The 24,507-nt window shown below is 33.1% G+C and overlaps 1 protein-coding gene and 1 long non-coding RNA gene across 4 annotated transcripts in view; one reads left to right on the forward strand and one right to left on the reverse strand.

Moving 5' to 3' along the window:
- The first annotated feature begins 4,156 nt into the window (after positions 1 to 4,156).
- LOC136028029 (uncharacterized) lies at positions 4,157 to 24,485 on the forward strand. The gene is made up of 3 exons (XR_010617716.1): positions 4,157 to 4,602; positions 6,831 to 6,945; positions 24,293 to 24,485. It is a non-coding gene; the product is annotated as an uncharacterized LOC136028029 (long non-coding RNA).
- The window catches only part of LOC136028028 (zinc finger protein 583-like), a 41,490-nt gene continuing 22,305 nt past the window's right edge, over positions 5,323 to 24,507 (reverse strand). For all 3 annotated transcript variants that reach the window (XM_065705602.1, XM_065705603.1, XM_065705604.1), the window contains exons 3-4: positions 21,536 to 21,616; positions 5,323 to 16,284 (exon numbers count right to left, since the gene is read on the reverse strand). In XM_065705602.1, coding sequence (XP_065561674.1) covers positions 15,653 to 16,284; positions 21,536 to 21,616 — 713 coding nt within the window. In that variant the 3' untranslated portion in view covers positions 5,323 to 15,652. The remainder of the gene's footprint in view (positions 16,285 to 21,535; positions 21,617 to 24,507) is intronic.

Genomic DNA, 24,507 nt, shown 5'->3' on the forward strand with positions numbered 1-24,507 from the left:
ACATTTTTGCAGATAGGAGCTTGGAGCCTCTACAATAGGGTTCTCTTAATACGCTGAATCTGATGGTATGATTTTATTATGATTATATGAGTTCTAAGGGTGTTTCAGCCATTTTTTGAAAATCAGGCACATTTCTCAGGCTTGTAACCTTTGAAGGGTAAGACTAAACTTAATAAAATGTATTTAAAATCAGCATAAAAGTTTAGTTCTTTTGACATATCTATTGGTATCAAATTCCATTTTTTAGAGTTTCGGTTACTATTGAGTCGGGTCGCTCCTTACTTACAGCTCGTTACCAAGAACTGTTTATAAGATAATGCTCAGACAAATCTTGTTGAGTTTCTTCTTTTGAAGAGGAAAGATAGAACAAAAAGCGACAAAGATAAGAAATTTAAACCTAATAAGTTTTCGTCCGCATGAATTACTATGGCTAGCTTCAGTTTACCTTGCTTCAAAAAGTGTTTAATCACCCGACAGCAGTACTCGTGCATCATATTTTGTGTTTATTGATTCTAGGTTAAAATATAGAATCAAGGGAATGATAGCTTTGCAAGGTAATCCTACATAAACAAAAAAATAAATAAAGAAGTGTATCACAGAAACCTATAAAACCTATAAAAACCTACAAAACATAAAATTTAATAGCACATTGGACTTAATTGAATGAAATAAAAAAGACATGTTTTTTCAACTGAATGTAAGAAGAAACATTAAAGCTCAAAACGGATAGCAATTTTTAAGTATATGAAGGGGTTCACCCCCTTGTCAATACTCGCTCTTTACGCTGTTCAAATTTGGTTCCAATTCTTTAAGAATGACTCCTGAATCTCAAAGGCCGTTTGATTAGAATAAATATATCTTTTGAAAGTACTAAAAAAAAACTTTAGCGTAAAGAGCGAGGTATTGACGAAAGGGTGAACCTTCTCATATGTAATAATTTCTTTTCGTTTTAAGTTTCAATCCTGCTCCTTACTTTGAGTTGAAGAAACTTTTTTTTCATTTAATTTCTTATTCTTTTTTTAATAATGCTTGGAAATCCAGTGCCCCCTTGATCGAAAATTCAGCTCCCCTATGAAAAGTTTCTCCATGGAAAGATCCTCCTACATAACCTCCTCTGCTCGAGCTGCCCCCCCACCAGAAAAAAACTGAAAACGTCTGTATACTTCGCAATTACCTATACTATTTATAAAAAAGGGCAAAGTCCACAAATTGAAAACCTTCCCCCAGAGACTTTGGACAATTAAGACATCTTTAAAGACATATTTATTAGATTTTTCAAATATATTAAACAAAATGGCTGTTAAACAAAATGTAAATATATTTAAACAAAATGGTAAAATGCGGAGAGAGTTCTACGAGGTTTTGGACAGAGTGTTAAATGAGTTTGAAGAGCGTCTTTCTGTCCAGCTGCCAGTGCTAGAAGCCACACGTTGCCTTAACCCCAAATCAAAGATTTTATGGACTCAGATTTACTTCTTGTAATCGCGACATACTTCGATCAGGCGGGAATCTATACTATGCAGCTGAAATGTCAAGCTTTAATAGCTCGTGCATTTGTGTCGCAGCTTCCACAGAAACCGGCAAACGCTTTAGATGTCTTCGAACGCCTCGGAGGATTGAAAGAAGCTTATTCTGAGCTTCTTAAGGTCGTCAGGGTAGTCCTCACACTCCCGCTCACAACGTGCTCAAATGAACGTTTTTTCTCTGTGTTGACGTTTGTGAAGGACTACCTCCGGACAACGATGGAAAACGAGCGACTTTCGCATATGCTGCTTATATTCTCTGAGAAAGCTGCAGTGAAGGAGCTCAATTTTGAGAAGCTTGTCGACGACTTCGCAAAAATGAAGCAAAGGAGATATCCATTGCTGAAGTAACTGTAGGTAAGTTTCTGATTTATACAGTAAATGTTCTATTTTGGTACTGTTTTTGGTCCCTAAATAAGCTGCAAAATGCGAACCCCAAAGGTAGTACGGTACCTAAAGGCATGTTCGAAAATTTTAAAATTTTTAAGGCTGGATGGGGGCCCAAAATCGATTTTTGGCCCCCCCCCTAAGGTTTTCTGAAATGGCGCCACTGATATATATATGTTTTTAACTATGTAAAACTCGCGAATATACAACATTCTTCGCTGTCCCATTGTCTGTCCATATAAATAGATTGTCAGGTTTACCGACTCTTGAACATGCAACATATAATTGTCGATGGGAAAACAATCCGTATTCAGATCTATACCGCATTTTTCTAACGATTGCCCTTGAGCTTTGTTGATGGTGATTGCTACTCGAACATTCCCTGTGTCCCCGTCGTCATTTATATATCCCCCTGTGCCCCCCCTGGCGTCCCCGTTGTAGTTGTGTCCCTGTGTCCCGGTGTCCCTGTCTGTAATTTCTCTTTGAGTGTCCCGGTCGTCATTTATATTCCCTGCGTCCCGGTCGTCATTTGTGTTCTTGTGCCGCGGTCTGTAGTGTCATCTTATAATAACATCATTTACAAAGCCTTATATACTTATAATGACGTCACATGCAAACCCACGAACAAACGAACTCGGAACGATTTTTTGAAAGTTAGTAAGTGTAAAAGTCGTTGTTTTCTTTGCCAAGATCATTTTGTCCCACGGACTTCTGTTAAAAGTACATTGTATAATAAAAATTTTGCATGCAAGTTACGTGGTAATGTTAATTGTAGAACAACCAATGTAATTTACCTATTAGAATGTAATAAATGCTGCCTACAATATGTGGGGGAAACAACTAATAATATATATAAAAGATTTTCTGGACACAAGACAACAGTTAATAATGAAAAAACTAATAACTATCTAGTTCAACATTGTAGTAATGGTAAATGTTCCATATCAGATATAACTGTCACAATTTTAGAAAATTTAGAATTAGAAAATTTAAATAAAGAAGAGAATATGATCTTCAAATTATAATGAATAAAGGGGCAAATTTCCGTCTTTCTCATCATCTGAAACCATCGAGTGTTCTTGATGGCTTGGAAAATGATTTTGATTTATTTATTGATAAGTGGTGTAAGAAAGAGAATAAAAATAAAGAGAGTTTTCAAAGTTGGAAGAATTTAATTATTAGTAGAGTAAGAAATAAAATATATTCTAACTTAAAAAATAGTAACACTAAATCATTATTTTATAATGCGAAGATTAAACAAGCAATTGCTAATCTAAAGAATGAATTTGTAATTGTGCCAGTGGATAAAGCTAATAATAATTTTGCCATAATTTGTCAGAAGCTGTATTGTGATATCTTAAAAAGGGAGTTAGGCACAACTAATGTTTATGAAAAGGTAAATATAGAGGATGAGAATTTAATTGAAAAGACTGAAGAAATACTTTTTAAAAATTTTAATATTAAAATAAATGACAATGATAAAAAGTTCCCTTTCCTATATTGGACTGTAAAATTTCATAAGAATCCCCCTAAACCACGGTTTATTGCTGGAGCAGCTAAATGTCCAACCCGCATTGCTGCTACTGACCTCTCTTTAATTTTAAAGGAAATTGTAAATAAACTTAAAACCTATTGTTCTGGTATTAAAAAATTTTCGAATTTTAATCCATATTGGAGTGTTAATAATTCACTGCAGGTGATAGATTCTTTAACAATGGTTTCAGCTAAAAGAATTGAGTCTTTCGATTTTGCGACAATGTATACTAATTTATCACTCAATTTAGTGTTAGATAATTTAAAAACTGTTATAAAGAAATCTTTCCTCTTATCTAGTAAAAGGTTCTTAAAAATAGACAGTTATAATAAAAAAGCCATATGGACAAACTGCTTTAATACTACAGTTAACTTGAGATGTTACAGCTTGGATATGATTTTTGAGTTATTGGAATTTGTTTTATACAATACTTATATAAGATTTGGGGGTGATTTGTACAAGCAAATTATGGGAATTCCCATGGGGGGGAATGCCAGCCCATTTATAGCTGACTTGTTTTTAAGTCAACTAGAATATAAATATATGATGGATAAGAATAATCCAATTAATTTAAAACATGCTTTGTCAAATAATAAAAGATATTTAGATGATATTTTGGTCTTAAATTGTAAGGATTTCATTGATATTTCTAAAAATATATATCCATCAGAGCTTATTCTTGAGCCTAGTCATGGCGCTGGTCATGAAGATCATTTCTTAGATTTAAATATTAATATTTGTGATAATAATAAATTAAGTTTTAAAATGTATAATAAAACGGATGATTTTGATTTTGAAGTGATTAGTTTCCCATTCCCTGAAAGTAATATACACTCAAATATCACATATTCAGCGTTTTTCTCACAGTTACTTCGTTATGCAAGGATTTGTAGTAATTATATTGATTTTAAAAATAGATGTAAAATCTTAAGCCAAAAATTGATATCAAGAGGTTTTTCTGCAAATAAATTAACTTGGCAATTTAAAAAATTTAGTTTTCATTATAACGAACTTTTAAATAAATATCAAAAGAATTATCTAGAAATACTTAAAGAAATTTTTTGACTAATTTCGGAGGTTCGAGAAATGTTGTCACAGCGCCATTTATTTTGAATTGTGTTTCTATTTGAGCGGAATTTTTAAAAAATTAGCCACATGGTAAAGATGAATTATATAATTGTTTAGTTCATTCAGGTTTTTTGCAATGTGTTAATATTTGTGATTTGGTAAAATTTTTAATATTTAGTTTACCTATTGTTGCTAAAGGGAGGGATATATTAACAGGATAAGCTTGTTTTGGTTTTACTTGGTTGTTTTACATTTGCTGTTTTTTTTTCATAGACATGTATTTTGGGGGTGATACCTGACGCGGGGATGCCATGGATATTCTGTGGTAGCCACAACACTGTGCTGGGTAGGGAATTTAGAGTGGCGAAACCCTATATAGGCCAGTGTATTCTCCTGATGAGCCCTTATGTTGGGTGTTGCCTCTGAATTATTTGTCTATATTATTTTTTCTATGGTTTGGTAAATGACGACTTATACTTATTGACGACATGACTGCCTGTCCATGGATTATTCTTTATGGTTGATTGTGTGTGGCTATGCTGTTTGACCTATGTGATTGTATGGATGAGTAGGGTTAAGGCCTCATTCAAGTGCTGGTCTATATTAATCACTAATTTAGGAAAACAGTCTTCCTTTTCTCCTTCTGTCTCCTTTTTTTTTTTTTTTTTTTTTTTTTTTTTTTTTTTTTTTTTTTTTTTTTTTTTTTTTTTTTTTTTTTTTTTTTTTTTTTTTTTTTTTTTTTTTGTGTTTGTGCTGTAGCATTGGTGATTTCTCTTTTCATGATACAACTTATTTTTATATATATAGATATAGTTTCTTTTTTAGTTTTTTCTTTTCTTAGTTTTTTTCCTTTTTTAGTTTTCTTCTTTATATTTCAGATGTCATATGCAAACCCTCAAACATACAAAAAAACAAACATGCTTTAATTTTTTTTTCTTTTTTTTGTTCATTCTAACATTGACACTTGGAAAAATCTTTACGTGCCAAGCATGTTAAAGCTCAACAATTTATAAAAAACCTCAAAATTTTGGGTATCTGTTTTAAGGTTTTCGAATTACTTTAATCTATTGTCAAAATATATTGAAATATCTGTGCAATTCCCAGTTTTATATATATATATATAGATATGTTTTCTCTTCTTTTTTAATTTTTTCTTTTTTAGTTTTTGCTTTTTTTTTAGTTTTTAACCTTTTTTATTTTTTTTTTATTTTTTTCTTTTTTTTAGTTTTTTCTTTTTTTTAGTTTTTTTACTTTTTTCAGTTTTCTTTTTCTTCTTTATTTTTCAGACGTCATATGCAAACCCTCAACACAAAAATACATACAACTTATTTTTATATATATAGAAGATTGTGTAACAGACATACAACTTATATATAGAAGATAGTGTAACAGACATACAACTTATTTTTATATAGATAGAAGATAGATATGTTTTCTCTTCCTTTTTATTTTTTTCTTTTTTAGTTTTTTCTTCTTTTTTTTAGGTTTTTTCTTTTTAGGTTTTTCCTTTTTTATTTTTTTTTTATTTTTTAGTTTTTTTCTTTCTTTTTTAGTTTTTTTCTAGTCTTTTACTTTTTTTTCTATTTTCAGTTTTCTTTTTCTTCTTTATTTTTCAGACGTCATATGCAAACCCTCAACACAAAAATACATACAACTTATTTTTATATATATATATAGAAGATATAATCTGGCGTAACAGACATAACAGACATACATAGTGTAACAGACATACAACTTATTTTTATATATATAGATATATATATATTAACAAACCAAACGAAATAGCCGATAAAGAAAATATGATGGAAAAAGCAAAATACATTCTCACAAGATTTTACAAGAAGAAAAGCTCCCACTAATTGAAAAAAAAAATGATTTTTCGCCCTTTCCGAAGACAAGGGTGCTACGGCGAAAAATCCGTTTTCACATACTATCTGGATCAATGGCTTAAACTATGATGCAAAGAATTCTTCAGTAAAAAATGCAAGGATCCTCTTATAAATAAATTAAATTTTTAAGTGCTCTGTTTAAGAAAAATGATTTTTTCATAAAAAGAATTCAGTAATGAAAATAAAAGAGTCAATTTAAGCCTAAGACTAGCAGAAATATGGTCAAATAGTAATTCAAGCGCACAACAAACACGAATCACCTTAGTTACTTTACTCCCATCTCACAGGGTTGGCTGATTTGGGGTTTCTCACTCTAATGGCATTATTACATATTTTTGGTGTGCCTCCCTGTTTGTAGCCGTCCTCAGCACTAGTCGTCCCTTTGGGCGAGAGGCATTTATTCTTCCTTCAAAGGCTATTTTTTTGCAGTTGGGCTGGGGACATGCGCTGAATGTGTCCTAACCATCGAAGCTGCTGTAGTTGGATGGTCTGCTTGATAGTAATTTAAGGAAAACAGTAGCCGTTCGTTTGATACTCGGTCAAGGTAAGTGATGCCGTTGAGTTTCCGGGGCGAATTAGTTTCAAATTCCAGCAGTCGGTGCTTGTTATTGGCTCTTAGAATCCATGTCTCTGCTCCGTATGTTGCAATTGGGATCACTAAGGCACAGGAAACTCGCATCTTTAGTTTTAAGAGCAGGTATAATTTTTTCCAAATAGAGCGTAGTGACTTGAAGCGTGCAGAGGAGAGCCTAGCGTCGTTTGATGTCTTTTTAGGAGTCATTTGTAGATGTCAGTACACTTCCAAGGTAAACAAATTGGTCAACCCATTCGATTTCCATGCCCCGAATAATGACTTTGATGTGGTGGGTATGACCAGTCTTGACGTGTCTTGATACTTTAATCACCTTGGTCTTGCTGATGTTTATCTTCATTCCACAGGAATTAGCTGCGTCGTCGATAGTGTTTGCTCTGGCTTGGATCTCCTCTATTTTTCCATTCGGACGATTAATATCATCATCACATGCAAGTAGGTTGAAGACTTCACGTGTTATTATAGACAAGTGCCAGCACACTGTTTAGGAATTGGCAGAAAAGAGTGGGTGAGAGGAGGCATTCTTGGAGAACACCTGTAGAGGTAGAAAACTGTTCAGTAGGCCCTTCACTAGTCTGCACCCTGCTTCTCGCCTTCTCATACATACTCCCAATAATATCAAAGAGAATTATGTAGTGCGCCAAAATATGCCAAATTTTTAGATTATGCCATTGGCATCTTAATTTTGGATTTTGCCATTGGTGCTTTAGCCTGAGTGGAAGATCTATGGGAAAATCTTATAAGCTAGCCTATCACCCGCAAAGGGAAGGGGCTAGTCTCATGCTAAAACCTCAAGAATGAAAATTGGTTCAATGGGTGAAAAAAAATGACATTTTCCCGTGAAGATTTAAAAACAATAACACTTAGTCCGACGATAAAAAATACGACACGTCTGGTTGATTACACATAAATTTATTACATATAAAACGGTGACCAATCGGTTGAAGATAAAATGACTTGACATAATTATAGGGTATTTTCACTGTCATACACTCATCATAATCATAGGATTGAAGTCACACGCTAAGGAATCAGGGAAAAAATAATTAAACGCTACTATTATTTTAATTTGTCATTGAAAAAAAACCATAGAACGAATTTTCATTTTTTTTTTTTCTGCCATTTAACGAAATATCATCGTTTAGTCCGTTACTTGACAAACTGATTATTTTTCTGCTTTCTCTGAGTAGTAGTAAAAATAGTAGCAGGCAAATCTGTGTCTTTTGATTAGTTCAACATTCCTTACAAGAAGCACGGTAAGTTTCAACCTCATACTCCAACCTGTTCTAAAGATATTGCTGATACAGTCTTTTGACAACTTGCATGCACACAGTGTCTTTTGATCTAGTTCAACGTTTCCCTCAATATTCCTTGAAATTTACATCGTCCTACCCTTAGCCTTAGTTGTAGATGCAGTGACAGAAGTAGTAGTAGGAGTATTACTACCAGTTCTAGTAATAGGCTACTGAGAGCAGTAGGTGTATTATTGCTGGTAGTAGTATGTTGTCTTTTGGACAGTTGAACATCTTCCTCATAAAGCCCTGGAAGTTTCAACTCAATGCTATAATTCGTTACTATATTCCCAATATGCTCTTTCTATAACCTGTAAGACAATAGTGTGTTTTAGTTTTGATCGATTTGTCCCACACGTTCGAAAATTTTCCATCTGAACACTCTTAGTTACAATAAAAATAGTTATTTGAATAGCAGTAGGTGTAGTAGTAGTAGTGATGGTAGTAGTATTTGTAGTAGCGAACATATAGTATCTTTTGGTCAATTGATCTTTCCCCAAAACATCCCTAGAAAGTTCCAACGTAATTTCCTAAGCCATTTTTGAAAAATACCCTTTTGACAACCCTCGAAAGTTAGTTCTAATTTAGTTTACTTTCTCCTCTATTTTCTCTTAAGTATTCATCTTCATACCCTTAGTAGCAATACTATCATTATAGTAGTGGTAGTAGTAGTAACAATAATAGCAGTAGCATTATGTACATATTGCCTTTTGGTCAGTTTAGCCTTCCCCTAATCATTCCGTGGAAGTTTCAGCTAGATATGGTTAGCCGTTTCTAAAATATTAGTTATAAACGCTTGTGAAAATCTGTACACATCTAGTATGTTTTGATTTAGTTCAACTTTCCATTCAACATTTCCTCAAATCTTCGCTTCAATGTCCTTAACCTTAGCAACAGTTGCTATAGAAGCAGTGGTGTGCAAATATTGCCTTTTTGGTCAACTTACCATCCCCATCATCAGTTCCAGAAAATTCCAACTTAATACCCTTAGTCGTTCTTGAATTACACCCTGTTGACAACCCGGGTGTACTTAACAGTTTTGGTTTAGTTTAACACTTCCCTTAATATTCTCTAAAAGCTTCACCTGAGATGTCCTTGGTCTCTTTTTTGACTCTTTCCCAATTACAAACAATGGGCGAATTCAATAACTTACTTCCCTTGCCCGGGGGCTGTGGGGGGTTGACATCCCCAGAGACATAGTTTAAGGACCTTTCAACTAGGATGAACAAAATTGTTATGTAAAAATTTTAAATCTTTAGATAAAAAAGTTTAAAGATTTAACTAGATTACAACACATAGAAGACATTTAAAACGTGGGTTTGAATTATAGGCAATAAAACATTAACTCATCCCTATTTCTTTTCAAAAATGTGTTTTAATACAGTATCAACTTTGGCAAAATCTAAAAAATTTAATAATCAAAATTTCACTTTTCATAACAATGTAGCATATGTTTCCACTTTTGAAGTTCGATATATTTTGGTTAAATTACAGAATTCCCATTTTATAAGAAAAAGTCTACGTTTCTCTTTGTACTCCCACCATATCTATTTATTAGCTCTTCGTTATTATTGTGTTGCGAGAGTAACACTTTGGTTTTGTCGTGTTTTTTTTTCAAGCACCCCGATTTCAGCTTATTCCTAGAAAGTGTTAAGGGTCTAACCTCTGCAGTTTTTACGGAAAGTGTGAACCTATTGATGAATATGACTTTGTAGCAAAGCTCTTGCCTAGGCCCAAAAGAATGGTTTTTGTTTGTCCTTGAGCCAGAGCCTATAGTGTGAAGTGACTTGGAGATGTATAGCCTATGTGAGAGAGATCTATCTGAAGTTATGCAGTGAAGTTTTCGTTTTCATCAAACCATGTTTCTACTTTCGAGTTGAAGACTCCGTTCTAGCAGGCAGGCACCAGTTTCAAATTGAAAATGGACTAAAATCTATAAGTGTTAAATGTATGCGGCAGTTACCCGGCCCCACAGCCAATATATTTTGTTTGAGTCATAAATAGAAAAAAAATTACAGAAACAAAAAAGTGGGGACCGAAAGTGCTGCCATCTATTGTTTCTACCAATTTCTTTTCCGGTTTCAGCTGAGTCTATCCTTCGGTTTTTCGCACTTGGGATAGCGGTAGAGAAATGGTATCAGATGTAGCTCTGAAACTTTAAAAGTTCTCTCATTACTAAAGAAATTAGAGTTTATCCTTTGTTCCTTTCTAAGTGATGACGTTAGAAACTTGGCTTACGGCAAACAAGTCAACTTTTGAACTAAGATAGACAGATTTTTCTTTTTCGATGGCAGTCGATAGCTCTTGATGAGCTGATCAAATTATCTGGCACTCATTTTTTGGTAGAAAAATTCCTTCATGAAATATACCAGTTTGAAAGTTTAAAGGGGTTGGCAACTTCGAAAGTAGGGTACACACTGAAACCAAAATTAGGCTAATACAGAAATAATATCAAACATGCCTCTTAAACTTCAAAATTTCTCCGATTGCTAAAGAAATTAGAGTTTATCCTTTGCTCATTTCTAAGTGATGACGTTAGAAACTTGACCTACAGCAAAAAAGTCAACTTTTGAAAGAAGACAGTTAAATTTTTTTTCTTAAGGCAGTCTATCGCTCTTGATGAGCTGATCTAAGTATCTATTATCCATTTTTCGGTGGAAAAATTCCTTCACGAGACATACCAGTTTGAAAGTTTTAAAGGGGTTGACAACTTCAGTAGTGAGGTACACACTGAAACCAAAAATGGGCCGATACCAATTGTGAGACATATAGGGGAGTTTTAAGCAATAGTCAGCTGTCAGCTCATAATCATCTTCCGCAGAAAGGGGTTTGTAACTTCTACTAGTCGGTGTTCCTATTATTTGTTTCAGGTGTATTTGATGGTAAGACCCATCTGGTTCTAGCGGTAAGACATGCAGGGGACTTGTAAGTAATAATCGACTGTTAGGTTACAATAATCTTTAGCAATGAGCGGTTTGCAACTTTTGCTAGTTGCAATGAGGGCCTTGCAACTTTTGCGAGTTCGTGTACCTAGTATTTATTTTAAGATCCTTACAGATTAACAACTTCAGCGTTTAATCAAAGCAAGGAAACAAAACCAAAGTGATGCTCTCGCAACACTACTCGGCGAAGCCGAACAAAGGTTGCCGCAACACCTCACATTGTCCATGCAACTTAGACCTTGTTTCCTATTCTATTCGAAATTGGGCTCAGATTTAGCATTAAGGAAGAGAATTGTTCTGTACGTACGGTGCCGGACCTCAGTGGTAGATAAAGCAGTCTATTATGGACAAATTTACATAACCATATGTAATTCGCCCCTATACAGAAATATAACTATATTTTGTGACTGGCTGGTATTGAGAAGATGAGAAACTCTAAAGTAATATTGTAGTTGCATTTCGTTTCCGTGGTTATCTCAAATGGTGTGAATTTCTTTCAATATTTCATTGGTAAATGTTTGAAGAAAAATCAATGCCATTCCACTTATTCAAACTGAGAATTCAGAGACGTATCTATGCCGACTAGATTAAAAAAAAAAAAAAAAAAATTAAACCCATATTATTTGCCTTCTTTTATGAACCATTTAATAAAAATCTATTTTTCTTAAATGATTACTCCGACCTTTGAAGGAGTAATTCGACTCGTATACTTAGTTTTAAGTATATACTTGTACGGACCTTTATTAAAGTTCAGGTATTTCTAAAGAATTTAGCCTTTATTTTATGTTTTGGGATGAACAGAGGAGGTAATATATCATATAACGCAGAGCTTTAATTAGTTGAAAATAGGCAGTACAGAGGCCACCATTTGCTGATCGATATCCAAAAGGTAAATTAATAATATCTTTGCACTTCACGCATTTACTTTCTATTATAAAAATCCCCAAAAACAACAATATTGTAAAACCATCCCGCTTCGCAAAAAAAGCAAATCCATATTTTATGACAGCCAATTTCTTCACCTCTGTGCCATAGCAAGACTCGAAAACAAATCTTTGACAGTAAAAAGAAGTTCAAATATTTAGTTTTTCAACCCCTTCGTGACAGCACAATCCAGAACTACCATTTCGACAGTCTAAAAAAGTTAGGATTTTAAGTTTCCCCTCCCTTGTTATTACGAAATGAAGATTCCCCCCCCCCCTGTTGGCTTTTGGGGCAATACGGATAGATTCCTTGATAAAATATAACTAAATATACTTAATTAAACACTTTTTGGAAGTATGCGTCATCAGTAAAATTTAGAAGACACCACACAATGCAACTGAGACTTTGTTTCAAACTTGTTTGGAAAAAGAAACAGTAAAAATAAAATAAGTTTTCGATTGTCTTAACAATCAAAAATTAACTGATAACTCTTAAAACATTTATTAACTATTAAAACAAATAGCAAAACCAACCTTAAAGTGCTACATTGTTCCAACCCTAACCAGAGCAAGCGGTACCAACCCCAAACCCGCCACTACGTTAGGGATAGGGAGGAGGGGATGCGCGCCCCGACCCACATGCGCCACTGCCACAAACTGTTTGATTTTAAGTTTTTTTTTTAACCTCATTTCCACTTGTCTTTGCTTTAATGTAGCTTTTTCCTTTGAAAACTTTTTTTTAAGAATTTTTAATTGTTTGATTCAAAAACAAGGTTTTCAAATAAAATAAAGATAGAAATAAAAAAAAACTGAAATTTTCATATATATGACGTGATAACAACAGATAATAAAGATTGACTATTGCTATGCTTAAACCATTCAGAAGGCAAGCTTTTTCTGAAATTACAGAAAATAAAAGCTTAGAAGAAGTTCTCTATCTATATGCTGAATATGACAAAGAAAAAAAACATTTCGTCTAGCTTTAGTCTTTAGTTTCATTTCAAAATAAAAATTCAGTTTGAAATCCTAATTTCCTTGTTATAATATTACTCTCCATTGTAGGCTATTGTGAAAATCGCCGTTTTGACTTTAGTTTGTCGAAAAAACCAGTAATATGACATCTAATAAGACCAAAACAATATCACCGTTTTTTTTTAAACTAAAAGTTGTTATTGATTCATATTTTAAGAAAAGCAAAAACAAGGATTCAAGCTACCCCCCCTCCAAGGGTGTTAACCCCTATGCCGATCTTAACCATTAATATGAACGGAATTTTTATACAATCACTCAAATCCAGGATATCTTACTAAACTCAATAGGTCTAATTTACCTGGAACTCAATATAAATAAATCTAATCCAGGGGAAACGAATTCTTAATTCTCTTAATTTATCGAGGAGAAAACTAGCTACAACTTTTATGTGTTTCAGTGCCAATAACATAATGAAAAAATTTGCTTCATGATTCACATTTTTGATTAGGAGGTAAGCTTTTGAGGAATGAAACTTACACTGAAGCATATCGAAGCAAAATTAAAATTATATGCCGATTGTCTGTTTTAATTTTCTGGATAGAAAAAGCTGACGCCGGAATACTAGGGACTTCAGATGGGGATTTGATCACGAACTCTGGCAGCAGAAATAAGGATTCAAGCTATTTAAGAGGATAATTTTTGCGCGAAAATTTAGATGACAAAACCTGTCAAAGCAATGTATGCAGATGAATTACATGAGTTTAGTTTGTTGAATAATATTTGAAACTATGCCAATTTGTACTAGAAGTAAAGTTTTTTGTCCCAGTCATGATCTCCTATCCCCTTTAAGGTAAATAGAAGAAAAGCAAAAGAGTAATGTTAAAGTTCAAAAGTAATGAACTTGAACATTAGTTCAAGGTTCAGAATTAACCTTGAACATTATATAACCTTGAACAGAACCTGGTGGTATTCGAGGTTAATAAATAACCTTGAACAGATTAATAGCCTGAAGTAAATAACACATTATTTACTGAAGTGAAACTTGAAGTAAATAATAAATTACTTACTGAATTATTCTGAAATATTCTAAAACGAATGAAATTTAAATTGAATATGCCAATCCAGCTTGGATCGAAAAAAAATTCGACAAAGAAGAGTTTGGGTTTTGCTTCCTTCTTTTACTTTAAAGTCTAAAACCTACTGCGTAATTGGCGTATGATACGTTTTCAGTGAAGCACCAATGCCGTAGTAGACATTAGACTTTTACAGTTAGAGAAGGGGGCAGTATCCGAACTCTTGTTTATAGTGAAGCTATATTTGTCTTGAACTATCTTGGAAAGAACTAATAAAATTAAACGAAATATTTGTATACAATGATATTAACTGCTGAAAGCTCATCAGTTCAAAATTTACTTTTACTGTAATTTTATTTGTAATGTAATTTTATGTTTATTTTCAATTTTGTAATAAGTACAAAAGAAAATATTTATAATATAATTCGTTTTCAGTAAAGCGCCAGCGACGCAGTAAGCTTTAGACTTTTACAGCAACCGAAGGAGGCAAAACCCAAACTCTTCTTTGTAGAAATTTTTGTTCGTTCTAAGCTGTATTTGCACATTCAATGTAGATTTCACTTGTTTTAAGATTTATTTGCTCATTTATAGTAGAAACTATTGTTTGTTTATTTGCTTTGATTGTTTATTTAATTTCTGTTCGTTTTGGGTTTCATTTATGCCTCTATTGTACGTTTCTATTTCTTCTCATCTTAAGTTTAATATGGCCTTTACTTTTCTTTAGAACATTTCTTTTTCGGAAAGATTTCTTTAAAATTAATTTCTGTTCGTTTTTTATTGCCAAAGTTTCATGTTTTTCAAATTCCCTATTTCAATTTTTTTTATTTCAGAATAAATTAACAGTTTTGGTTAGAACTAATAAAGTAGACAGAATATTGGATATATAACGATATTAATTGGTGAAAACTCACCAGCTCAAGTATTTGTTTCACCCACGCCAGATTTACTGATGATTTACTAAAGGATTTACTAATATTGCTAAAAATATCTTCTTTTAGACAGTAGATTTGTGAAAGCTCAAATAGCAGATAGCTAACACATATATGGAAAACTACACAAAAAAAGACGTTTTGAATTTTGAATCACTACCCCACACATTCTGGATGTAGAACCACTTCTGATCCAGGACAAAAAAAAATTCTACTTTACCATAGAAGATTCCAAAGATTAAATACAACTGAAAGCCCTACTCTTTACGAGATTACTTTATTTCTAGATCTCATACTGACTAAAAAGAAAATCCTCAAATCCCACTTAAAGTCAATATTGAAATGCAAGCTTTGAAAAATGCATGAAAAGATGCACTAAATTCATCAAGAACAAATAATTCAATAAGAGAAAAAATATTTGCAAGTGAGTTAAAGTTTAAAACACTAAGTAAAAAAGGAAACGACAGTTGAACCGTGTCAATTCTTATCGAGTCTAAATACAGTTCCAGCACTGATTCTGAGGCTCTATCACTTCTTTGGTGCAATTTTTATTGGGGCTAGTCTTTGTCTTGTATGACGTTGAGTGTGTATCATGAAATATCTATTGCCAGAAAAGCTTTTATTGCAAACATCACATTTGAATGGCTTTGCACCATTATGAATTTTTCTATGTGTTCTTAAAGTGGAGCTAGTTCCAAAAGTCTTCTTACACAGATCACATTTGAAAGGCTTTTCTCCAGTATGAGTTCTTCGGTGTTCAGCCAAATTACAACTTTTGGTGAATCGCTTCTCACATATATCACACTCAAAGGGTTTTTCTCCTGTATGAGTTCTTTGATGTATAGTTAAATTAGAACTAAATGCAAATGTTTTCTTACATACGTCACATTCAAAAGTTTTTTTCAAGTATGAAGGTTTTATTTTGGTATTAAGTCTCTTGTGATCTGTTCTTGGCAATAGTTTTACTAGAACAGTTGGGATTTGTCCAGGCTCCACATTTCCTGCTGTACTGTTATAAGCAAATGTATGAATGTCAGGTGTCACTTGGATGTAACTGGGTGGCACAAGTTCACAATCTGAATCTGTTTCTTGCTTTACATATATGGTTGTTAAACCAGACATATTGGGTATTCCATGCTGTTCTTCGGATGGATCATTCTCTAATAAAAAATAACAAGACACAAATTAAATTGTCAAATTGAAGTTTGTTTCAGTTATTTACTATTTGAGTATTTAGATTTTATGCATTTTGTGTTTCACTTGAAAATTACTACATAGAAAGGCACAAGACTGATTAACGATTAATATCATACAGTTGAAACATATTTTGTTGTAAAGTTTTTTTTGTCCAATGCAACGAAACGTAAGGTAAGTAACGGCTGTATACTTCATAGTTAAGACCAGTAGTTCCAATTTCCGTGCAACGGCCGTTCAGTCACGCAATACAATGATCTAGTCAACTTCATTTCTTTTGAAATCAGAAGCGTTGGTTATGAAAGTCACAAGCACAAAATTATCTTAGATGGACAAACATCAACTACTAGTTTTAGAAGCAGGGACTAGACTCTACACCTGAGGGACCAATAAACTACCCTCGTGCCGTAAATTTAAATCCTTTAAAAATTTATTAAACAGCTGAATCAATTGAATAAATTCCGTAGGTCAACAAACAAAACATTCTTACATAGACTATTTTAGTTAGCTTGCCATCTATGGCAACCCTTAAATAATTTCCCATTAGTCCTAGATTATTTTGGGAGGAGGCGGGGGAAACCCCACCATCCTTTCCTTAGCCCATTGTTTTTACTCTGTGATTGTTCAATTTATTCCTGTTTTTCATGTTGTTTTGACATTTTATTTTAATTTTCATTTAATTTAAAAGATTTAATTAGATTAAATTAAGTTGAAATTCCTGAAACTATCCCTATTTTTATTAAGTGATATTTCCTTTTTGGGTCTTTTTTTGTCATGTTTTGTCAATCTTTTGATTTGAAATTAATTTTAGCTCCTTTTAAATCTTTGAAAATACACACAAAAACCTTAAGAAAAAATCTATGTCTAGCTTAGGGAAAAAACTATAAAATTGAGCTAGATAAATGGAATGGAAGAGGAGTGTGCGCAGCTGTGTAGGGCTCAATCGGCTTGGTGCTGCAGTGAGTTGTTAGTAGTCGTAGTAGTAGAAATTTGACTTATTAATCTAATTTACAGTTAAATAAAATTTTGTTCTCTTCCTTGAAAACGCTTTTCACTGCTTTAGAATTTTCGGTAGCTGACTCAGCACAGAAGGGTCCGATGGGGTCCATCTATTCTTTTAGGGTTTATTAATTTTCAGAAATATATGTAAATACATGAAGTTCTAAAAAATATTTCATCAAAAAGAGGCTTATCTAGAGTCTAGTCCCTACTTTTAAAACAAGTAGTAAGTGTATATTATTCCCAAAGGCAAATCTTTGGGGCGTGTTTGTCATTTTTACACAAAAATTTGTTTTCGAAATAAATTTTTATTGCGAAGGTTAACTGAAACATTAGTTACCGTTGCTGAATCAGCTTTAAAAGACAAATTTTTTTCGACTGCACAGTTTAAACGTTTTGGTCACTGGGCCATGGTTCATTTTATACTAGGCTGCACATATTGCAGGCAACAGAGTATGGGTAACTTATAAGAGAGGGAACTGGTACTAGTGTCTTAAAAAAAATATTTTCTACACCATCTATTGTGTGGTGGCACTTGGCGTTTTTTAAAGCTCTGTAACATGTTTTCTGTCAGGAACTGAGATTCGATAATTATTCCTACTCTAATTTTACCAACTACACTAATAAAATTAATTATTCGTACTATTACACTGAAGAAAAATGTGAAGTATCGATAAACGCTAGATGGCGTTCACAGTTTTTTCTCGACACTAGCACTATTTCCTACTCTTATAAGTTACCCATACTCTTTGACTGGTGCTATGACATGGGCAAGTAAAAATTATTACAAATTCAGTGATGACAGTCGCGGTAGATTTTACATTTTCATTCGATTACTGCTATTGGATTTCAAAAGATCGCCTGCAGAGCTTCAATTTTGTCAGATAAAAATACAACAATAATACACAGCATAAATGATGTCATACTTTTTAGTCTCAAATATCCTGTTATCAGATAACGAAAATAGGATCCTTTTTACAACTTGCAAATTACTCAAAATCTTTTCGAATCAACTATCACAGATAAAGAAAATACACGCTAAAAGAAGAAAAAACAACGAGAAGAAAAGGGACCACCCTCCATAAAATATCTCATTTGATCTCCTGAAGAAACTACTTAAAGATGACCAAAGTCTAGTGCCGACTCACGCAAAGTTTCAGATGAATAGATCATGGACTTTTGATTTCACTTGTTGCACAAACAACAAAGGAGATAACAAAATGACAAAATCTTAAACACATTAAACAGTAAACCAAAAACTGAACTGGAGAGTACTTTTACTAGAGTTAAAGAAATTCATAATTTTCAAACCCCTTGTAAGAACACCAGACATAGTATTTGGTACATACATTTTTTCTTATTATTTTAATTTTTTATGGGGGGTAAATTATGTATGTTTTTTATTTAGAATCCTTGCCTGACAAGCGGTCTTAGATTTTGGAGAAAATATCAGTTTAGCCTTTGACATCACCAAGTTTATCTTTGTTGCTGAATCATTTTTACTTTTTGTAATTTTCCAAATGAAAAAATGCAAAAATTAAGTTTTTTCGAATTTTAGGAAATCAATCGGTCTCCTGTCTTCATAATGGCATCCTTTTGAAGCTTTGAGAGGCATTTTTTCCTAAAAATCTTTTACGCAAAATTTGTTTTATAAGAAACAGTAACAACACTGACTAGATCGACAGTGAGCTACATCACCGATTTCATATTTGTTGTTGAATAATTACTTCTTTGCGGTATGACTAACAAAAGAGATACAATAGATATTTCCAAAAAAAGTCGTGAAAAAATTAATTGATCCTAGATATAAGGCACTGAGCGAATATTTAAAACGCGACCCACAGGAGAAATTAAAAGGCCTGTTTTAGCTTATGGACTAGGATAGAATTTAAACTGGAAGTACCTCTTATCTGCGCGGGCTTTCTATAGGAGTATAAATCTAGTTTATCACTATGAAGAACAATTAAAGGATCTACGAAAAGTATGTTACTTGTACTATCAGTATCTATAGAAAACTGAAGTTTCTCAGTTTTTATCCAGTGCAAAAGAAGCTAGCGTCTAGAATATGCCTTTTGTTTTTGAACTTATTCAAAAGTTATAAATTTTTCTATCTCATCTGAATTTAAGACTCCAATTTCTTGTCAAAGAGGGTATAATAAATATATACCCAATGGTATATTAAATACCAAGTGATAATGACAACTACAAAGTGAAATAGTTGCCGCAACTCCAACGCCTCGTGCCGGACACAGAACAATTTCAGCAGGTATCGTCAATACTTGATATTTCATTTAGCACCATCAACTCAAGTAACTAAGTTGACATTATCACTGGACAAGACTATTATGAGAATAATGATTTTCTCTTAATTTTTTCTATGCATGTCTGTGATAAAAACTGTTTTGTAATGCAGAAACTATTACAACAAGCTGCTGCTTAGAATTCTGGTCTGAGAAAACTGAGACAGGCAAGGTTTGTGAAGTCATTATTCACACGGCACTTCGTCTCAAAATGGTATTAGGCATTCCAGTAAGAGTCATATCAGCAGTCAGTTTATTTGTGCAAAATTTAAAAGATGTGTTGCATAGGACAAGATACAAAATTTTTTTTAATTTTTTTTATACACCAGTGCAAGTACAAGAAATGAGTATTCGAGAACATAAATATGTCCCTGTTAATACTTAACCTAAGTTTCAGAGGTTCGGAACCCGTTTTAACCTTAGCAGAGGCTCACGAACTACTAAAAAGATTGCTCTAGTATTTTCGTTATTAAATCGAATTTTTAACTCTAAAACTCTTCTTCTTTCGAAAAATTTTTCTTCATCAAGAGTCATCTCCATAGCCATGATATACGAGGGGCATCAAATCTGGTACACCCATTTAGAAATACGGTTAAAGGTTCTTTTGTAATTGGAAATTTTGCCCCCTCTGTATGGGATATTATTCCAATTGAAACAAGAAATTCGAGTCACCTGAAATCCTTCAAGGCTACAGTTAAGAGATTATTCCTTGCCAAAGAAAATTATGTTTGTATGTAGTTTATGTGTTTGCATGTTGGTTTTTGGGGCTTTCTTAGCAGGTGCTGCAAAGTGTTTTGTATACATTTTTAAAATAAAATGTATCTTATCTTATCATTATCATTTCGGAAACACGATTAAAAACTAAGGTGGTATTAGGAAAGATAAAGATCTAAGAGTTAGTAAAAAGTTGGCTAACAAATCTTTCAAACAAATATGAAATATACCCCTTATTTATTTTAATCCTATACACTTTTTTTTACAATTTTTACAGCTGTAAATTACACACTCGCAATACAGAGTAAATTACATTTACACATACACTATAATTTTTGTGACTTGTCACGAATGAACGGTCGTAGAATCTTGGAAAAGTGCCAAGGAAATAGTTATTAAACCAAGAAATATCCTCCTCGTGAAACCAGTTTTATTCTTGGAACTTGTTGCGTGCTGATTTTTGTTCATGAAACTTAATTAAAACTTAAAACTGAATAGTGCTACTCTTCCCAGAAGATATAATCACACCACTGGATAGGAAACTACTATTTTAAAGAAGAGAAATGAACTAATTCCAAAACAGGAACGGGAATCTACCTCTATCTCCCCAAAGTTAAATTGTCCTGCAATTAACTGATGTGCAGCTAAGACATATCGTAGAAATTACATTTACACATGCAATATAATTTTTGTGCCTTGTCATGAACGAACTGTCGTAGAATCTTGGAAAAGTACCAAGGAAATAGCTATTAAACCAATAAGTTTTTAAATTATACCGGGTTTTAACAAGTTAAGTTTAAGAACGCACAAAACAAAACTTAGGAAACTACGAAAATAACAACACCTTCATGTGTTTGCTATATTCAAACAGTATGGATTGACCTAGTCATTTTAGGATCTCAATTCGAAATAAAATTTTGGGATGTTCAAAAAAAATTCCTTGCAAAATGTGTTTATGGTTTAAGAGTTAGGATTTTTCTCCTCTTGTTTTTCTTCCACTAATATACAGTTTATTAATTTTTTATTAAAATCTAGCCTACTGATTTATCATTTATGCTACAAAATTTATTAACTAATGTAATCGTGACTGATTAAACTGTATTTGTTCAGTATTTTATTTCTTTTTATGTTATTACCTTTCTTTTATTTTGTAGAAGGGTTTTCAATTACCTTAAATATACTTAAAGAAATGACAAAAACTTACGTTCATGTTTGGGTGATAAATTAGGATGTGATGTACTTCCCAAAACGTCTTCATTCTCATTTGGGAACGTGTCTTCAGCCTCTAAAAAAAATTCTAAAATTTCAATTCCTAGAAAACGGTTCAAAACTTAACACAATTTTCACGCAGCACTTTAAATATGATTTTAAAAGTTTGAAAAAACGATGTTTTCATAAATGAGGAAAATTCATAATCATCTCACAAATAACTAAAGACACGTCTATCCAAATTCCACACGTGGTTCCATATTTTGAAAATTTCCTAGTTTCGAAAACCTCTTGGTTCCTTTCTGTGCATGTAAAAGACTTAAACACATTTAAGCATTTCATAAGGAAGTATTTCATACTTCCACCATCTACATCAATCAGCAGAAATACTAGGCATTACAACAAACTAGAACGCCGTGCGAACTGATTCGCAAACTCCTTTGTACCATATTTCGTAAGTGCACTTAACAAGTGAATTGAAAGTTGCATCATATTTCGTAAGTGTATCTAACTAGTGACCATTTTGTGATTGCAAAGTAGCATAATTTAACGTTCATTTTTGAGTGCTACGATAGCTATTTCATTAAACGAATACGAATACGAAAAAGCGTCTTCATTCTTCTTATAAATTTGCTCAATTCGGTATTTAGCGTTAGCAGCGAATTTGTAATAGGCTGTCAGTGGATTCTTGACCTGTAACCATTCCTCTTTCAAAGCCATATATAACTTTATACAGAAATGTTTACACTCAGTACACTAGTAGAGCCGCCTTGTCCGAGACTCCTGTATAGGAAACTTACAGTCTTAACTGACAGTACTACCGACAGCAGCAGTAGTTTCTAAGAAATATGTGATATCAGAATCAAGCCTAAAAAGAATTAAGATTTTCTACGTAACGTCAACACGTCTTCTAATAATGTAAGTTTTATTAAAACTATATATCTCTGGTAGAAAAGGGGAGTAGTTAAATGGTTTCCTAAGATTTTTGGGAAAGTGGATGTCAGCTTCTAGAGAAATAGAGAGATATGAGATCCCTTTATTGATCAATTCACAAAACAAAAAATAATATTAAACAAAATCCGCTACTTCTAAAAGGTCAAATACCTAGTGTGTAGTGACTCAATTAATCAATTCAACTTACTGGCTTGAACAACAAAGACAATATGTCGGCTTCAAAAACAAATTTAAGAACAAGGCCCATTATACCGAAAAAACTACATATTTAACAGAAAGTTAAGGAATCTCTAAAAGTAAATGAGGGGACGAATAAAAAAGTCACAAAACTAAGCTAAGCTAATCAAAGCTAAGGATTAAAATGAATATAAGACATAAATCTTTGTCTCTCTCTGGAAGATGTACCTTTTTGTGGCACGGGCATAGCATTAGACACGGATTCAACCCCAGTTGTGACCAGTTATTTAGTTTGGGACGGGGGTCAGTGGCGTGACTCTGTAAGCTCAGCCAGAGTCGACCCAGCTCTAATTGGGTACCTGGAAAAATCTGGGGAAGGAAAGCAGGAAGGGTGTGCGAAAGCACATGACGATTGGCCCCCAGCCCCCCATTGCACTTCTTGGCTGAAGGACCATGAAACATAGATCAGCAGAGCCGGTTTACACCTTTAGGGTCTAGTTTACTTACTTACTTACTTACTAATTACCTTTTTGTAGCAAGGGAAGAAGGAAAGCGCAGAAAAATGCAAATAATAGGAAATTTAGAGGAATATTTAAAAAACGGTAATAGTTCTTAAGATTTCGAGAGAGTAGAAACTCCCTTCCTTTTGCAAGGCCGTTTTTTTTAATAGTTATGTGGGGAAAATATTGACCTAAATCAATAAACAGGCGAGGGGACAGTAAAGCGGGGTATAGAAGGAAAAGTGTAAATGTTTATATAGAAATGTTGTCTCTGTTTGGAAGATACACCTTTTTGTAGCATGGGAAGATTCGAGATAATTTGTTTCCTTCATTGGCAAAAACTCTTAAAGAAAGTACTATATCAGGATATTAGGATTATGAGCTGAAACACAATTACAGGTGATTTTTCTTTTCTTTTTTTATCTTTTTTTGTTTTGATGTTTTCAGAGTACCTTTATTGATTTTTATCTAAATAATAACAATATCATACATATCGCAGAGGAAAAAGATATTGGATTTTTCTTAATGATCTAGGTGAAGAACCAACCCCTGGGAATCAGGCAGCAGAGTCATACAAATATGAGTATAATATAATATTCCCGGGAAATAGCTATTCAAAACATATGTATTCTACATTATCTTGTCAAAAGAGGCATATGTTACATCTTCTTATATATGAAGACGTAGTTATTGTCAAAAACTGGATTTTATTTTGATAGTAGCATACATATTACTGCTTAAAAAAGGCACAAGATACGGAAATTTCCTTTAAAATCACCCTTATACAGCTCTCAGTGATGTTCCAGTCCCTTGCTAGTAGGATGAAAAAACGGAAAAAGAGGATATAACATTGCTTTAGTGCTACCCATGCAAGGCTGTTGTCCAAGGTGAGGGCTGGGAATTTTGTACATCCGGTTATGAACAATAGAAATTCCAATGGTGTACTTCTTGCAACACCCATTTGAGGGGTCTCAGTTTTTTTTTAAATTCCTATAAATTTGTTTTCACAACAAACTTTACTATCAAGACTAATTGAAAGAATAGTTGTGGTACCATTCTGGAATAAGCTTTAACTTTTTTTCACTTGGCTGTGTTTGTTTTAATGTGCTTTTAAATTTCAGGCAACTGTGGGTTAAATTTTGTTCTTCACAAGGTTTCAGGGAATGCTGCGACCATGATGAAGAAACATTCTGATGTGGCCTAGTTTTCGGCTGAGGGATGCTTTTAACATAGCTAGCTTTTTTGTATTTCACAGGCAAAAATAGTAAAAATAAATGCTTGAAAAAAATTAAAAATAAAGCACTTGCTTTTGTATGGCTATATTGTCAGAATTACT

This window comes from Artemia franciscana, chromosome 6 (assembly GCF_032884065.1).
Source record: "Artemia franciscana chromosome 6, ASM3288406v1, whole genome shotgun sequence".
Classification (NCBI taxonomy): domain Eukaryota; kingdom Metazoa; phylum Arthropoda; class Branchiopoda; order Anostraca; family Artemiidae; genus Artemia; species Artemia franciscana.